The 18,445-nt window shown below is 36.8% G+C and overlaps 1 protein-coding gene across 3 annotated transcripts in view; it reads right to left on the bottom strand.

The window, feature by feature from the left end:
• Window positions 1-2,105: 2,105 nt before the first annotated feature.
• Window positions 2,106-18,445, bottom strand: part of LOC137404306 (uncharacterized) — a 38,274-nt gene continuing 21,934 nt past the window's right edge. For 2 of the 3 annotated variants that reach the window (XM_068090496.1, XM_068090495.1), the window contains exons 6-10: window positions 15,420-15,591; window positions 11,189-11,411; window positions 10,283-10,456; window positions 5,306-5,323; window positions 2,106-2,563 (exon numbers count right to left, since the gene is read on the bottom strand). In XM_068090496.1, coding sequence (XP_067946597.1) covers window positions 2,329-2,563; window positions 5,306-5,323; window positions 10,283-10,456; window positions 11,189-11,411; window positions 15,420-15,591 — 822 coding nt within the window. In that variant the 3' untranslated portion in view covers window positions 2,106-2,328. The remainder of the gene's footprint in view (window positions 2,564-5,305; window positions 5,324-10,282; window positions 10,457-11,188; window positions 11,412-15,419; window positions 15,592-18,445) is intronic. The other variant, XM_068090497.1, reaches the window with a different exon arrangement.

Consider the following 18,445-nt stretch of genomic DNA (forward strand, 5'->3'; position numbering starts at 1 on the left):
GGTAGAAAATGAACTGTCAAATATTGTGTCTGTAACTTCTGGTGTGCCGCAGGGTTCGGTGCTCGGACCATTGTTGTTTTTACTTTTTATTAATGACCTTCCTGATAAGGTAAATTCTCAGTGTAGACTTTTTGCAGATGATGCCCTGGTATATGCCACAAGAGATCAAGCCAATACATTGCAACAAGATATGCATTCACTTGAGGCTTGGGCGAATCTCTGGCAGATGAGTTTTAATCCAAAGAAATGTTACCACCTTTCAGTGGGAAAATCCCATCTCATGTCAAATAAAGAGACTTCTTTTTTCTTATGTGCCCAAAAACTAGAAAGCGTCTTATCTAATCCGCATCTCGGAGTAGAGCTCCAGAGTGACTTAAAATGGAATAAACACATTTGCAAAATTGAATCTAAAGGGAAGCGATTAATTGGGATGCTTAGAAGGGTACTCCGAGATGCGGATGCTCGAACTAGAAAGGCTGCATATACATCTTTGGTAAGACCAGGCCTTGAATATGGGTGCGTGGTTTGGGATCCACATCTTAAAAAAGATATTTTATCATTAGAGCAGAAACAAAACCTAGCACTGAGATTTATTTTTAAGAAAAAAGGAATTACTGGTTTCACTAATTTAAGAGAGAATACTTCTTTTGAATCGCTGGAGGAGAGACGATCCAGACTGCGTAAAAATATTTTTGGTAGAATCATCGGAGGCGATATTGATATAAATGTGGGAGTTAAAGTCAGGGAAAGTGGTTCTGATAAAGAGGGAAGGCCTCCTGCATTGTCTACTCGATTTGGGAAGTATTACTTGCCCCACATTAATACCGATCAGTTAAGATATTCTTTTTGGCCTCGGACGGTGAGGGAAGTTCGTGCCGAGGTTGAATAGCTAGCTTGCTCTTTTAAGCTGAGTTCCGCTATTTTGTTTTTGACCTCCATTGGAGGGTCTTTTGCGGAAAATTTTTATCTGATTTGATCAAGATGGCGCTCAAATCGTTGCATGGAAGTTCATTGGTTTAGATAGGCCTGTCATTCCAGGGGTAGTATAATTCAGTGGAAGTACTACAAACAGTTTTAAAAGCAAAATGGCTCAGAAAAAAGGCCAAAAACGAACTTTGGATCATTTCTTTCAACAACAAAACAACAATTCCAAAAGTATGCCCTACTGTGTCTGGTTTATAAGAGTATCGTTGTGTAGCAAATACTACAAAACACTTTTCAAGGTAATTTGCAGAAATGATGTCTTATTTCTGCAAAGCCAAACCAAATGGCTGTTGAAATTTTGTGATTGATTTTGTCTTGATTTTATTTTATGGCCCAACTGTTTGTTGACTTTCCGTTTACATGTAATCTTGATATACATAGTATAATAAACATTATAAAACACAAATTTAATTAATCATATCTAATGTCAATTTTTACCTCTAAACTTGTTGTTTGCTGCAAACAAATGATTACACTTTTTTTGGCTCAAACACACCTCTCCTTCATTCTAAGATGCCTAAATTTCAAAAGGTTCAAAGGGGTGGTCCCCCCTTCCTACCATAGATTTACACAAATTTTGCACCACACACTTTTTTCCTAGATCTGCCCCTGTATTGAAGCGTCGTTTGTGTTTGTTTGGGAGACTTAACTCACATCATGCAAAGTTCATAATTCATCGCAATCAACAAGCAATGTGCTACGGTGTTGTAACTACTAGTGCAGGCAAGTGCTTGCAGCAGTTCCGGCGCAATTTTAGATTGTCTGAATCTCGTTGTAAAACTATATTAAATGACCATTGTAAATAAAAAAAGATGACAATGAATTTAAGGGTGGTTATTGCATCGGAGAAACAATTTGATGCAAATTTATTTGCATGTTGTGTAGGTGTCATAATTCAAGGGAGACAAATCTAAATTTGTGACATGTTTCCTGAAAAATAAATGTTTGGCAGTCATTAGATGATCTAATGTAGCTAAGGCTAATTGCTAGGCAAGAAACTGCTGAAAGTCTTACAGCGCTAAGTATAATTTCCAGCAATTTATGCAGTAGATCTTCTATCTCCGCGTGTTTACCATTGAAACTTGTATGCACAACCTTCAACATATTAAATCCAAAATACATACGCTTTCAACATTTCATCTTTTTTATTTCTCATTTGAGTGAATGGATAGAATTTCCATAAAGATTCATCATTTTATTTTGAAACACAAAATTGATACTAACAGTGTATCAATTAACAGAAATGTAACAATAGATAGTAAGAAAACAAGAACTGTAATAATTGTTACGATAAGGTCAAGTAAATAGAGATGAACTAGATTTATTGTACCACCAATCAAGCATTCAATCTGACAACACTCTCACTAAACCTCCATTTCCATTTGATATCGGTATATAGCCATTAGTCTTATGCTCATTATCATAGTGACTGCCATTAGATGGCCGAACACCGTTGAAAGTTTTATGAGAATATCGAAAAGGTATTTCTGGCTGGGACATAGAAGTTTCGGAAAGTAATACGGCTCTTGACTCATCCATCTCATTTTCATTTCCGTTTTCCGAGACCCGTCTACCTGACCTGCAACCAATACACAAGGTCAACTCATAGACTTATGCTCACTATATTTATAGATCTAACAGCTACTAGTACTTAACAACTCTCTAATTTTTTTTTCAGTTTGTTGAACTCTATCATTAATGAAATCTATAAACTAAATATTTCATCTAGTAACTACTCTTCCATGAGGTGGTGCTCTCCAAATTTTAAAAAATATTTTTTTATTTATGCAAACATAAATGTTGTAAAAAAAAGAGATTTATTTTAATATTTCAAACAACGTTGTTGAATCTAAAAAGTAATTGCTTAATTTTCCTTTTAATATTCAAATGATTTGGTTTAAGCAAACAACGTATATATATATTGGTAAATCATAAAGCCACTGCGCTGTACAAACAGTTTTGCTATTTAAATGCAAAATATAATTTTTTACCATAAAATATGAAGATTGACTTATTTAAAAGACAGTTAAAACTCATGATTTGTGAACAAAACTTCAGTAAGTGTATGAAATTTACAAACTGTTAATATATACATTTTATAACAGGTACAAAAATTCGAGTACTACTAATAGGCGCTAGATTGAGTAGAAAGAAAATGACTTCTTTTTATGATTGCACAACCATGAATCGTAAAAATCGATGTTATCAAATTGCTCAATTATTGTAACAGTATGTTCTAGAACGTTTACCCTTTATACCAATGTCTCCTTACATCATCCATTTCTGGATATTTGCAGATATTTCATAGAGGAACAGTTAGAATATTATTTGGCTGTATGGAATGAAATCAGGAAGGTTACCTACATGTATATTGAGCCACTAATGCGATTCATTAGCAACCTTGATTTATAATTTACGCTTGACAAAAAGGTCACAAGGATTGTATTTCTTCTACACCAACCTAACGTTGTCGTAACATTGTCTTTAAAGTGTTTATAAAAACATATAATGAAGATTTTGTTGCGGTTACCAGAGTTACCAGGGTTACCAGAGTTACCAGGATTACCAGAGTTACCAGGGTTACCAGAGTTACTAGGGCTACCAGAGTTACCAGGGTTACCAGAGTTACCAGGGTTACCAGAGTATGTTGGAGTTGATAAGATCCTTTTAATAAAAGAGTACATTTCCAATCGCTCTGTTACTGCACTATCTGACTTCCATGACGATCAATAAAATCTATGTGCAGTTGATGCTTTAATACAAATTATAGGATTTTAAGAGCAGTAACGTATACGCTATTTACTTGATGAGATTTCTTAAAAATAATCCAGCGCAGTAGCAATAGTCGACATTTTACTCCACCTATCACATGTTGAAATTAAAAGGTTTGCATGATACCCAAATTGAGACTGTATATTTAGAGAACATACACTGTACGTTGAGACTGTATGTTTAGAGAACATACACTGTACGTTGAGACTGTATATTTAGAGGACATACACTCTACGTTGAGATTGAATATTTAGAGAACATACACTGTATATTGAGACTGTATATTTAGAGAACATACACTGTTTGTTGAGACTGTATGTTTAGAGAACATACACTGTACGTTGATACTGTATATCTAGAGAACATAGACTGTATGTTGTACCGTCATCTTTTATGGTAATGTGATTGAAATAAATTAAGAGAGAAAATAAAAACAACTGTAAAGGTTTTTAAACTTTGTCAAACAACTTTTAAACTTCATATCATGAGAAAAATGTTTCGTGCAGGTCAAATAAATTAAGAAAACAGTAAAACGACTATAAAAAGGTTTAGATGTAAATTGGAAATAATTAGCAAGTAATAGTTAAATAAAGTCGGTTTTGCTATAACGGAAATTTTAGAACATCTGATGAAAAAAGATCTCAAAAAACGCTAATGCAGGATAATAAATAACAACATTCGAAAAACACCACCAGATGGACAAGCAGTGACAGGAAAGCAGTAAATAAGCAACCTCTAACATATCCCGACTAAGAAATGATCAATGCAATTTTTCATAAGTTATCTAGAAATATACATGTACAAAAAGTGTAGGTTCTATGACACATTCTCTTCCAACTCGAGATACTGGTTTTATCAGTTGTACTAATTTATGAAGCGAAGCAAAACTTTTTATGCAGCCTGTATTGGTGTTCATGCGTGTTATACATCGGAGTGTGGGCCTAGTCTTTCTTGCTGGTTGATGAAAGTCGGGAAAGGTTATTTTTTAATGTGACATCATCTCTAGCCTAAGTACAACAAGGAAGACTAGAACCACCCTCAAAACAAATTCTAACACCTGATTGGTGAGTGGAGTGCCACAAAACACAAAGCGATAACTGATGACACGAAAAGCTTGTAAAGGGTTTCTAGATGAAACTGATAAAGAAATACCTCACACTCATGTCCATATCAAATGTTCACTAACTATAAACAAATGAAAGAAAACAGAAAATAAAAGGCCAAGAATATCAGCATTGACCACACAATCAGTGCGTGTTGAGAGACGGGAGTTGCCTTCCCAGCTTTGCAAAACTCGTGTTGCTGAGTAAACAATGAAATAGAATAGCAAATCCTGTATAGCAACATGAAAAAGGTGAAGTATCAGGGTAATTGAGTTGAGCCAAGTTAAAACAAATAAGCATTGATGTGTTTATTTTTCGTAAAATTTTCCTAAAACTTCTGTAATATTTTTATGGATACGCTATTCATTTAATTGTCTTTTGGTCAAAGAAAAGACACTCAAAAAGGTCTAGAAATAAAAATTAAATAGCGCTGATAAATAACGAACCCATATGTCTCGTTGAAGCTAAATCACAGATAGTCAATGAGATTAACACATAGCTACAACGATACACGCTCTTTATGAGCGTGATCTGCCGGCTGAACTGCCATGATGAAAACTCTATTAATATACAGACAAACGCTGACTAGATGTAAACACTGACGAGTACATCTGCTGACGTGTACATCTGCTGACATGTACATCTGCTGACATGTACATCTGCTGACATGTACATCTGCTGACATGTACATCTGCTGACATGTACATCTGCTGACATGTACATCTGCTGACATGTACATCTGCTGACATGTATATCTGCTGACATTTATTATCTGCCGACATGTACATCTGTTGACATGTATATCTACTGACCTGTATATCTACTGACGTGTACATCTACTGACGTGTACATCTACTGACGTGTACATCTACTGACGTGTACATCTACTGACATGTACATCTACTGACACGTACATCTACTGACACGTACATCTACTGACACGTACATCTACTGACACGTACATCTACTGACACGTACATCTTGTAGAGTTGTGCTATTCTAAGTGTTTCAATATGATACTCAGTTTAAAAGGGAGTTGTGCTATTCTAAGTGTTTCAATATGATACTCAGTTTAAAAGGTATTGTGCTAGGAGTTGTGCTCTATTGTGCTATTCTAAGTGTCAATAGCAGTCAATAGAAATTTGTTAATATGGGAATCAGAGGACCCTGTATATACATGTAGGCCTACAAGACCAGGCTTCAAAATATTAAAGACTTGAACTATCCAACACTCCCCCATATCGTAATGCATAGAGCTACTCAACACTCCCCCATATCGTAGTGCATAGAGCTACTCAACACTCCCCCATATCATAATGCATAGGGCTACTCGAACACTTCCCCATATCATAACGCATAGAGCTACTCGAACACTCCCCCATATCATAACGCATAGAGCTACTTGAACACTCCCCCATATCGTAATGCATAGAGCTACTCAACACTCCCCCATATCGTAGTGCATAGAGCTACTCAACACTCCCCCATATCGTGATGCATAGAGCTACTCGAACACTCTCCCATATCGTAATGCATAGAGCTACTCAAACACTCCCCCATATCATAACGCATAGAGCTACTCGAACACTCCCCCATATCGTGATGCATAGAGCTACTCGAACACTCTCCCATATCGTAATGCATAGAGCTACTCAAGCACTCCCCCATATCATAATGCATAGGGCTACTCGAACACTTCCCCATATCATAACGCATAGAGCTACTCAACACTCCCCCATATCGTAGTGCATAGAGCTACTCAACACTCCCCCATATCGTAATGCATAGAGCTACTCAACACTCCCCCATATCGTAATGCATAGAGCTACTCAACACTCCCCCATATCGTAGTGCATAGAGCTACTCAACACTCCCCCATATCGTAGTGCATAGAGCTACTCAACACTCCCCCATATCGTAGTGCATAGAGCTACTCAAACACTCCCCCATATCATAATGCATAGAGCTACTCGAACACTCCCCCGTATCGTAGTGCATAGAGCTACTCAACACTCCCCCATATCGTAGTGCATAGAGCTACTCAACACTCCCCCATATCGTAATGCATAGAGCTACTCAACACTCCCCCATATCGTAATGCATAGAGCTACTCAACATTCCCCCATATCGTAGGGCATAGGGCTACTCGAACACTCCCCCGTATCGTAATGCATAGAGCTACTCGAACACTCCCCCATATCGTAATGCATCGAGCTACTCAACACTCCCCCATATCATAATGCATAGAGCTACTCAACACTCCCTCATATCGTAATGCATAGAGCTACTCAACACTCCCCATATTGTAACTCATAGGGCTGGCTTAGTAATATCATCACTAGTCCGCAACATACCACAGATGAATATCCCTCTGATAATGCCAAAGTAACGTTACGCAAATCTATTTGAGACCGGTGAGCGTCATAGAAAGCAAAGAAAAGATCGGCAAGTCCTCAGACATGGCCTGTGATGACGCAGTTATTGGCAACCGAACTAACTGCTATTAGCAGACCGACTCCCCAGAGATGATATATAGAGAAAGGAATTGCTACCTGAGAACCGCGCATATATACAGATCTACAGCTAAGCTCTACGGACATAACAATGGTCTTACTGCTTCTATCGTCAGCTGTGAGAAAAGAATAAGCATACATGAGTGTACAAGATGAAATGATGAGAATTCTCTGACTGGCGTATAGTAGACTAGAGGCTAAACTAGTTTAAAGGAGGGGTGACAACGAGAGAGGGTCACGCGTTTTGTGACACCCATGGGATAGACTACTTTAACCAGGAGTAATCTCCTCATAAAAGTACATGTATTCAAACTTATTCATTGTGCATTCATGATGCAACCTAAATGTATTACACAATTTTACTGCTGCTTATGCAATACTCCACACAAGGACATATAGTAAAAATTGAACGAGTCCGCGGTTTTTACAGATCTAACCCAGTCCAAAGTAAAATATTTCTGTAATATAGTTTTTTTGAAAACCAGTCTAAGTATCCTAATATTAAACTTTGCTAAATTTTGAGATATAAAAGTGGCGATGCAATATTACTTCTATTGATCAACCATGACATGGGATAGACTTTAATGAATGATTCCCAAAACTAGGTGCAATAACAAGAACTAGTTTTGTAGTTAGAATCCTTTCCGCGTTTAATATTAGGCTGTCCTAAACAAAGTTCACCGTACAAAAGACACGATGTGGTAATAATGTGAGACTATAAAGACAACAATGCTTGTCATTACGCGCTTGTCATTACGCGCTTGTCATTACGCGCTTGTCATTACGCGCTTGTCATTACGCGCTTGTCATTACGCGCTTGTCATTACGCGCTTGTCATTACGCGCTTGTCATTACGCGCTTGTCATTACGCGCTTGTCATTACGCGCTTGTCATTACGCGCTTGTCATTACGCGCTTGTCATTACGCGCTTGTCATTACGCGCTTGTCATTACGCGCTTGTCATTACGCGCTTGTCATTACGCGCTTGTCATTACGCGCTTGTCATTACGCGCTTGTCATTACGCGCTTGTCATTACGCGCTTGTCATTACGCGCTTGTCATTACGCGCTTGTCATTACGCGCTTGTCATTACGCGCTTGTCATTACGCGCTTGTCATTACGCGCTTGTCATTACGCGCTTGTCATTACGCGCTTGTCATTACGCGCTTGTCATTACGCGCTTGTCATTACGCGCTTGTCATTACGCGCTTGTCATTACGCGCTTGTCATTACGCGCTTGTCATTACGCGCTTGTCATTACGCGCTTGTCATTACGCGCTTGTCATTACGCGCTTGTCATTACGCGCTTGTCATTACGCGCTTGTCATTACGCGCTTGTCATTACGCGCTTGTCATTACACGCTTGTCATTACACGCTTGTCATTACACGCTTGTCATTACACGCTTGTCATAGGCCTAAATGTAGTGATTGTCTAAGCATGGTCAATGAGTATAGATTGTTAATCCTAAAATTACTTTCTGAATAAAATAAAGATGTATGCCCATGAATTTAGTAAAATACGCAGGCTTTACGACTGTCACACTTACTTGAAGCAGTCAAACTAATGCCCACTGCAACTTGGAGCTACAGCAGATAATCGTACAACGTAAATAATCTGTTCCCGGGAACGTTTACATAAAAGGTATTTTACTACGTTACCGAACAGGAAAATAGGCCTATATTTAAATCGGCTAATCCATTCTAAGATCTTCCCTAACTCACTCTTTTGGCCTTTTAAAAAGGAGAAACTAAACTTAACTTTTTAATTTAATTACCGCATAGTAATAGGGTCTTATTAGTTTGTATCAACAAACTTTCCTTTTTTTACTGATCACTTTCACATAGTTTAGGGTCCATGATTATGGTAATTTTATATTAAGTTAAGGGGAGCCCCGCTTTCACATAGTTTAGGGTCCATGATTACGGTAATTTTATATTAAGTTAAGGGGAGCCCCACTTTCACATAGTTTAGGGTCCGTGATTACGGTAATTTTATATTAAGTTAAGGGGAGCCCCACTTTCACATAGTTTAGGGTCCATGATTACGGTAATTTTATATTAAGTTAAGGGGAGCCCCACTTTCACATAGTTTAGGGTCCATGATTACAGTAATTTAATATTAAGTTACGGGGAGCCTTCAAGGTCTACATTGCAAAGAAAAAGATATAGTAATAAAGTAAAACAAAACCATAACTTTGCTATAATAAGATCGTTGTCTGTTTGTATGTCTGTAAGTCCATATATCTGTCACCGAGGTTAGAGGTCAGAATAAAATATAGCTTTTAACGAGACCGACTCATGACGTTCAGGTTGGTAGACCAAGACTCCAACACTGCCACCAATCGACCACTTTTAAGTATTTCTGAATAATTGTGCACCTACTTATTCTCTGTGGTTTATCAGCTCTATGGCTGCCAGGGTTCTGATATATATAATAGAGATAACCCATTTTCTCTCGCGAGTGCAGCAAGACAGAAAACGATATTTTCAAAAATAAATATTAGACTAGTTATTCAAACCAAATTTAAAAACTTGCACCGACTTGACGCATAACGTTATATGAAATTTCTAACACAATATAAAGCAAAAACTCCATATAAATTCTTTACGTTATGTGGAATTTAAGTTGTAGTAGGTATACGTTATAGGAGTGTCTACTGTACCTTGAAATCTAAAGAGCTTAGTAAAATTTGACAGACAATGAGTTGATACACGCTACATAAACAGTATCAATTCCCGAGTTCATTTGCAAGCGTTTCTATCTAGCTGCTAGTCTGCTACTGTTCAGTGTTTGGTTTGCATCTAGATAAGTGCAATAGTTCAATAGTGCAAGAGTCAATAGTTCAATAGTTCAATACAGAAATGGTGAGAATATGGGAAAGAGTGGCTAAGGAGAAAAGTCAACTGACCTTTTGTAGACAATGCAAAAGAATGCCGCCAGCACTACTACCAGAGTGACTATGGCCAGTGTGACCGGCAGTATCACTGACCATTCCTTGTTATTCTCCTTATAGCTGGTAGGCAGGTGGTCGAAAGGCTTGTGGGCATGGTTGTAGAGAGGAACTATAGTTTTTTCACTTGTACTAAATACACAACAAAGTAAACTACAAGTTGGTTTAGCAACACAAACAATTTTGATCATTTATGCATAATACCTGCTTCTCGGAAAAGGATGGCAGAAGGTTTGATAAAAGGTCATCACTATATTTCATGAGGGGATGACGCCAATTCAGAGTTGTGCTCACGTTGGGTCACCTTGCGATAAGTGTTTTAACAGACATTCGCATGATGCGGATTAACACGGGTGCTTTATTAAAAAAAGATGAAGATTTCTATGCAAGAGGGCATAGCGGCGCGTTCGGAAATGCTCAAATTGAAATGAGAACGATTGAAGTATGAAAAGGCATAAAATGGAACAGCTTACGTGGAACTTTCTTGTGCATCTTTCGCAAATGCCATTTTATCTTTCGCAAACACAAAACATTCGGTAAAAATTTGCGAGCAACAAAACTCGCTAGACTCGCGGATTTTTGTGGTTTCCATCTTGCGGATGACACAATTAAAGGTTAACTAGGTCATGAAAACATAGTGTAGGTGAGACAACTGGCTTTAATCAAGATTCTCAGATATAAAAATTTATTGACTCTATGGACTGAGCACCAGTTGGCAAGAGTTGTCTTCTTCCTTATGAAAACTAGAGGTTGCAATAGACAAAACTTCTACTGAATCTCATCGTATGTCAGCACAAAAGCTACGAGCCATGGTGAAAAGGGATGTCCCTAACATATAGTGAAACGCTAAGCACTCTTACCTACCTGTTGTACGTGATGAAAGAATAGATGGTAGAATAAACGCTGTTAGCTACACTACTTGGAGTCGCTGCCGTTGTGGCGGAAAAGTGAACTGAAGACGTGCCTCGAGTAGCGTTTAATGTGTCTACTGAGTAGATTTGCATAGTTGAATGTTTGGGCTTGAAGGAGATCAGGCGAATCACCATTGTCACATTCTCGTGGCAAACGAGTCCATCAAATGGACCAGCTAAAACAAGCAACCATTGAATAAATTGAACAAAAAATATTGAATTTCTAATTAAATTAAAATTAAATTTACTGTAACATATTGCAATAGCGGCGATAAGAATCCAATAGGCTGACTGCAGACTGATGCAATACCGCTGCTTCATGCATGTCATTGAGTACACATCTTAAATTCCAGGAACAATAATAACACACCTTTAGCTTGAACACACACACACACGCACACGAACTATTCAGGATGTGGTACCGTTATACATACCATAAGTTTTCATGAAAATTTTCATGATTAAATGGATAACTTTGGCCCTTGTAGGAAAATGAACACTTTATCATCAATATCAGTGTTTATAAAGGTTTTTATGTTGAAAAAGAAAGTTTACATGGTTTTGAAGTCCTTCATTAAAACTTAGACTGAACAACTGACAGAGAAATAATCCTATGTTTCAGCCAACGCCTGACTGCGATTGAACCTTTTATGACACACGGCCTAAAACTTGTGCGCGTGAGACCGGTACGTCGACTCAAAATAAATTGATTGGTAGAACCTTATATTGTGCATCAATATACTGTAAAACTTTTAATTGCATGCCATAGCGCTCTATTTTTCAACTATTTTCCTATATAGCCGGTCAAATGGAGGCGACATTCAAATAGAGACTGGTGTTATATTTTTCAGATAGGAAGCTAAATTTAACCCTTTTAATGGCGAAGCGAATGTCACCTATATTTTGCAATCTCCTTCAGTCGGAACAACATTAACCCTTTTGCATGCAATAAACCTGTTAACATGCCTTGAAATTGTCAAAGATCTCTATGTAAATATGCATTGGGAAGCTGAGAAATATTCCTACCAGTTCATATCTATTGCTTTCAATTAACCTGCGATGATATTATAGCCTGCGTCCTGCTTTGCAGCTTGTCGGAGCTTTAAATTTTTCATTTTATTCTAAATTTCAAAGCGAATTTTTATTTTATAACTATATTTAACAAGGTTGTATAAAAGCTTATTGCACTCATTGATTTGTTTGCTACAGTTTGCAGCCAAAACTGGCTTTTTTGTGCAATAGAAGGAGTTACAAGCATCCATCCATTGTAAGCCGAGTTAAGATAAATGCAATGATGCCATTAAATAATATGCTAGAAATCTGCAAATTTATTAGTTATATAATTATCTATCAAATGCTACAAATATATATTCAAAAACAAGTGACGTAAACGAACCATACTTATTATGGGGTATAGCTATTATGGGTTTGAAAAGATCATAGAATGTCGAAGTGGCGGTCAATTAAACGGCGGCGCTCCATTTTTCAACTCTTTCGCTTTAGTGGCAGTCAAATAGAAGTGGTATTCAAATAATGGTGGGGTTCAGTTAGAGGTTTTGCGGTAGCAGGACTACTAAATCGGTATATGACACAATGGATGGACAGTGGGCAGGTAGAGGTGGTGATAATGTGAAAATCACAGTGCTGGTATTTTTTTGCTTCATGTCACAGCACAGCGATATGAAGCAAAAATGTTTTAATAAAAACTTGTCATTGAAAGCGAATTTCTATTTGATTTCACTAGACATCTGATCAATTTCTAAAAGGCTCTACAGTTAACCCTCCTACTCGCAGAGATTGATGTCAGTGATCCCTCCTACTCGCAGAGATTGAAGTCAGTGATTCCTCCTACTCGCAAAGATTGAAGTCAGTGATCCCTCCTACTTGCAGAGATTGAAATCAGTGATCCCTCCTACTTGCAGAGATTGAAGTCGGTGATCCCTCCTACTCGCAGAGATTGAAGTCAGTGATCCCTCCTACTCGCAGAGATTGAAGTCAGTGATCCCTCCTTCTCGCAGAGGATGAAGTCAGTGATCCCTCCTACTCGCGGAGATTGAAGTCAGTGATCCCTCCTACTCGCAGAGATTAATGTCAGTAATCCCTCCTACTCGCAGAGGTTGAAGTTAGTGATCCCTCCTACTCGCAATTGAGGATTTCCACGAAATGAAAACTAAATTTTTTTGAAATACGAGTCATAATTTTAACACTTCGGAATACTGAAAGCTATTTTTAAACCTTCGCAATTAACTACCCATGTAATTAAATGAACTTACACTAATTTGACGTTTTATGTTATACAGTAGACGCTCCTATAACGTAAATTCCAGATAACGTAAAAAATTTAGGTGAAGTTTTTGTTTCCAACTACAAAAAAATCCCATATAACGTAAAGTGTCAAGTCGCGAGTTTTCAAATTCGATTTGAATAATAGTTTATTTTGCCGTAATTGTGGAAGTAAAACGCCGTGCGTTTAGTGTTACATCTATTAGATATAACTTTCGTGACATTCTAGTTCGTCGTAGTAGATCGTTAAATGCGTCGATAAAAAAGCAAATGAAATAGCTGCGCAATTGCTCATAAATACAAAGGCGATCGATTGGTTCAGACATTACGTAGTGCTGCACGATAAAACGATATTGCACGATAGGTGTCGATTTTGTGTGGGACGATATCATTTTGGGGCAATTTGTAGGCCGATTCTGTAATCGGGTATATCGACGTTTTCGATATCATGTCAAGACGATAAATATCTGTGTTTAATTGGCAGAACCAACAGCGATTATCGCCGGTTTTTGTGACTCAATATCGGCACAGCACTAGTTCCTGAAAACTTAATTGCGAGCCCGCGGATTTCCTTTATCTTTGAGAATCCTCTAGAAACGGACCGGCGAGGTAGAAAAAAGTTTCATAAAAGTTTCTTAAATAAAGTTAAAGAGAAAAGACAACTGCTAATTTTTTTGTATTTGGACACGATTATCACCCTTGTATTTCTGTTTTTTGGTGAAACGTAAAGAATATTCTATATGAAGAGAGCATAACTCTAAAAGTTTCTATACTGAACGATATCGATAGCTCACAGGGGCACTAATAGTTTTGGCATGTGGTGTCATAGCGCACAGCACTAGTGTTACTATGTCGCTCTACCAGTTTTAATGTCACGAGTTGGAGTAGCATTGAAAAATCATCTTTATCCTAACCTTGACCGCTAGATAGGGATAGACAACGAACAGGTAGAACTGCTTTTTACAGTAAAAATATTTTGTTGTTCTGCCTTATTGTAGACATACAAACTATTTGTTATTAGCTTTACTTTGCAGAACTTGCTGTTTAGAAAAATAAGCAAATCGTTGTAAATGAACGTCGAAAATGTGAAATCCCTATAAACTTTTTGTATACTTACCGCAATCATGGTCTATAAAACCAGTGAAATTGATCATAAAAAGAGAAAAGTTGTTGATGCAAACCAATAATTCTGCAGTTACGGTACAGACCACAAATTTAAAGAGGATTAGGCAATTTACATATATTTTACTGTTCTTATAACGTAAATTATATATACACTCATGTATAACATGAATGTTCCTGGAACGGATTATTTTTGTTATAGGAACGTCTACTGTATTGAATTTCTTACACAATAAGCAAAGGTTTTACATAAATTCATGCCGCTCAGTAGAATTTAGGTGAAAAGATATGTATATTATACTGTATAAGGTTTGCTGACCTCAGAAAGCTACCAAAATGACAAGAAGTTATGACAGGTTAAAAGCAAACACGACTCACCCGAGTATTTTAGTATTATTCAATCAAAATAATTTGAAGTTGGTAATGGACCTGCATTTGTATGAGCAGACCTACTAGAAGTATTCTGTTTGCCAAATATTTATCTTTACTAAATAAGGTCTATAATGTACCGCATGTATGTACAGCATGTGCTCATGTACAGCATGTGCTCATGTACAGCATGTTGCACATCCTACGATAGAACAAAACAAGGAAACTTAGGAACATATCATCTAGTCTCATGTTGAAACTGATCTTTTAACATTATATACAAACCTAGCTATATATATATATATATATATATATATATATATATATATATATATATATATATATATATATATATATATATGCAATAATGAAGTTGTTCAACTACTTGATAGGATAGTCATGGATCTTACCAATCGTATGTGGGTGTAGTTCTGCATCTAGAGAAAGGGGAAGCAACTTCAAGTGCTTGTCTGTATCATTTGACAATAATGACAAAGCGAGCGAAGAGCATGATTCCATAGATGCAACATTTACGTCGTCTATGAAATTTACATATGTTTTATATGTTTTCCTCATATTTACCTGCAACCATAAAGCGATCATTTTAATATCTAAGTTATCTCTACCCTGTAGCTAGGGAAGCATTACAAACAGGTTGATCTCTCTCGACCAACTGCCGTAGTTTCATCACTTCTAGAGGTAAATGGTTAACTTTATAATAGAAAAGAGCGGTTCCAGAAATCAAATTACATCAAGTAGCAAAGTGTGACTAGCTTCAACATGATTTTAGAGACAATACAAGAGCAGCCAGCGTAAACAGTTATTTTCCAGTCCAAAAACTAGATAACTAAAACATAAATTTACAAGCCTGAAACAAAGTGGGTGTTAAAAAATTAGAACAGTGGCAAATGCTTTGGCAATTGTGAAGACAATTACCGGTAAATGAACTTATTATTTTTCACTCTAATTTACCTGTAAAATAGCTCTAGGAACGGATGAGGCCGAGTGAACATCGGCAGATAATTGCTCATAAAGTTTTTCATGAATATTAGCAAAGGTTACGAAAAGTCACAATTGATCTGAATGCTGGAGCTAGCATTCAGATCAATTGTTTTGCATTTGTATATAGCTAAAGAAACTAGGACAATTGTACTTGCCAGAAGTGTCATAAACCGTTACGCAACAGTTGCAAAGTTTTGAACCGTTTCAAAATTCAGTGAGACTAACCATCAATTAATTTTATGATTTTTACTAAAACAGTTTTATATATTATAACAATAAAGAATGGCAAACTTGCTTTGAGCTGAAACATACATTCTAAATAAGCACATCATCAAATAAGCCAATATTAGATAGAATATAAGGAAGAGTGAAAAATATTGAAAATACTAGACCGAATCCCTAAATAAAAAACACAACTAAAATTAGTCATGCTTTCTTTAACCATTTTTACAAGTACTGAAAAACTGAAAAAAAACTAAAACCATAAATATAAAAAACCATAAACTGAAAAAAACAATCGATGGAGAAAAGCTGTGCATATGTGAGAAGTAACACAATGGCTACAATTATAGAGAAATACTATACAGTGCCTTGCTGTGATAGTTTTAGAAGTCATGTAGAACATACACAATACTACGAAAACTAGCTGTGAACACTGAAAGTCCATAGTAGTGTTGGGCTAGTATATAATTTAGTGCCGGATAGGATATCCTTGCACTTTTTTATTGGTTTTCCCGGTGTCGGTATCCTCCGTATTTATCATCTTCGGTATTCTTTGCCATCTAAGAAAGTTCGGTATTGTCAGTATTGTAGTTCGGTATATGGTTTTCAGTGTGTGTTTAACTTCAGCTCACCTACTGCCCATTTTTATATAACGCAATATTTTATCAAATATAAAATGTATATATCAAATATCAAACAGGGTTTTATCAAATATAAAACGTAATATACGTTTTACATTTTATCAATGTAAGACGTAATATAATACTAGATACCTATAGGTAAGTGTGGTAATGTTCGTTGAAGAAAGAGTTATAATATAATTAGCATGTGTTGTGTTTTCAGATTGTCTGAGAAAAAAGTTGTTATTGCCAATGTACGCCGAGAGACTCTTTTTGATTAGCGTGTTCGTCAAGGATGCGTTTTGCTATTAACCATAACATTAATTGACGCGCGATTTTTCTCATTTCTTTCTCATTCCGTTACATAGCGATTGTGCGCGAGACATCAAATGAGCTCTTCAATAAGCAGCTCATTGTGAGGGAAATTCTCCCGCGCACATGTCGTTGGTAATGCTGTAGCCTGTCAAATACAAAAATCTATCCGAATAACCAATTACCGATAGGCTTTCATGGATAAATACCGATCATATCAAACCAGCCGCGTATAACTAGCTGTCACTGAAAATGATTGGTTTTCCGGATACCGATAATCTCTCGGTGTCGGTAAGAGCGAATAAATCCTTACCGGCCCAACACTAGTCCATACTGTTACTTCAGCTGAGGACATTCTAAATTAGTACCTTCAAAGTTCACATGTCATTAATCTTGAAGGTACTTTGAAGGCACATAAACACAGACATAAACAAATAGCATGTCATTTGTTTACATTTTAAAGTTTCTCGTAATTTACTTTCAGGATGAATTATGTGTCAACTTTGCAGCTCCATGACACAATGACATAAACGAAAAAAATTAAAGGTTGGCGTGCAAAAAAATTTACATTACAGTTATTTGGAATCAACAGGTTCACCATGTCTTACTCTGCTGTGTTTTAGGTGCAAAATATGTGGAAATGTGATTAAAAGCTCTTAAAAGCTCAAAAACGAACAGTTAATCGCAGTCACCATGAAAACGCCGTAATTTGGAATATCTTTATTTCGATGACGTACTCAAAAATTGTGGTTATTGTTTTGACACATGATGTTATCGCGAGAAATTAAAGGCCAATAAAAGGCTCAATGTAAAACGTCTCGTAGCACTAGTTTATGACAAACACTTCTGGTTCTACCGGAAAACCCATATCAAATATAGATGCTCGGTACTTTATAGTTTCGTTTCAGCCTGCTCTAATTATCTAGTCGTAATCTGATCATGTGACCCATACTTCCTGTCGAATAGCGCGAACACTTTCTGCAGCATTTTTCGCCTATCACAGGTGACCAACAGGCTCGTCATGTTTATCGAAGGATGATATGCACTCCTTTGAGCTAAGATTAAAAACTTAAATGAATTTTTACGGCAGGTTTTGATATATCAGCGCTCAACGTGACAGCATTACAATGATGATGAAATAGACGCGTAAGGACAATAGACATGGTTTTATTGAATGAGTGAAGTACATTTGTGAAAATATTTTGACGAATGAGGTTGCATGAAAGTGTAAACAGAAGTCATGTTCAACTACATCCCATTTGAGCTGTTTTGGAAAGATT

This window comes from Watersipora subatra, chromosome 9 (assembly GCF_963576615.1).
Source record: "Watersipora subatra chromosome 9, tzWatSuba1.1, whole genome shotgun sequence".
NCBI lineage: Eukaryota > Metazoa > Bryozoa > Gymnolaemata > Cheilostomatida > Watersiporidae > Watersipora > Watersipora subatra.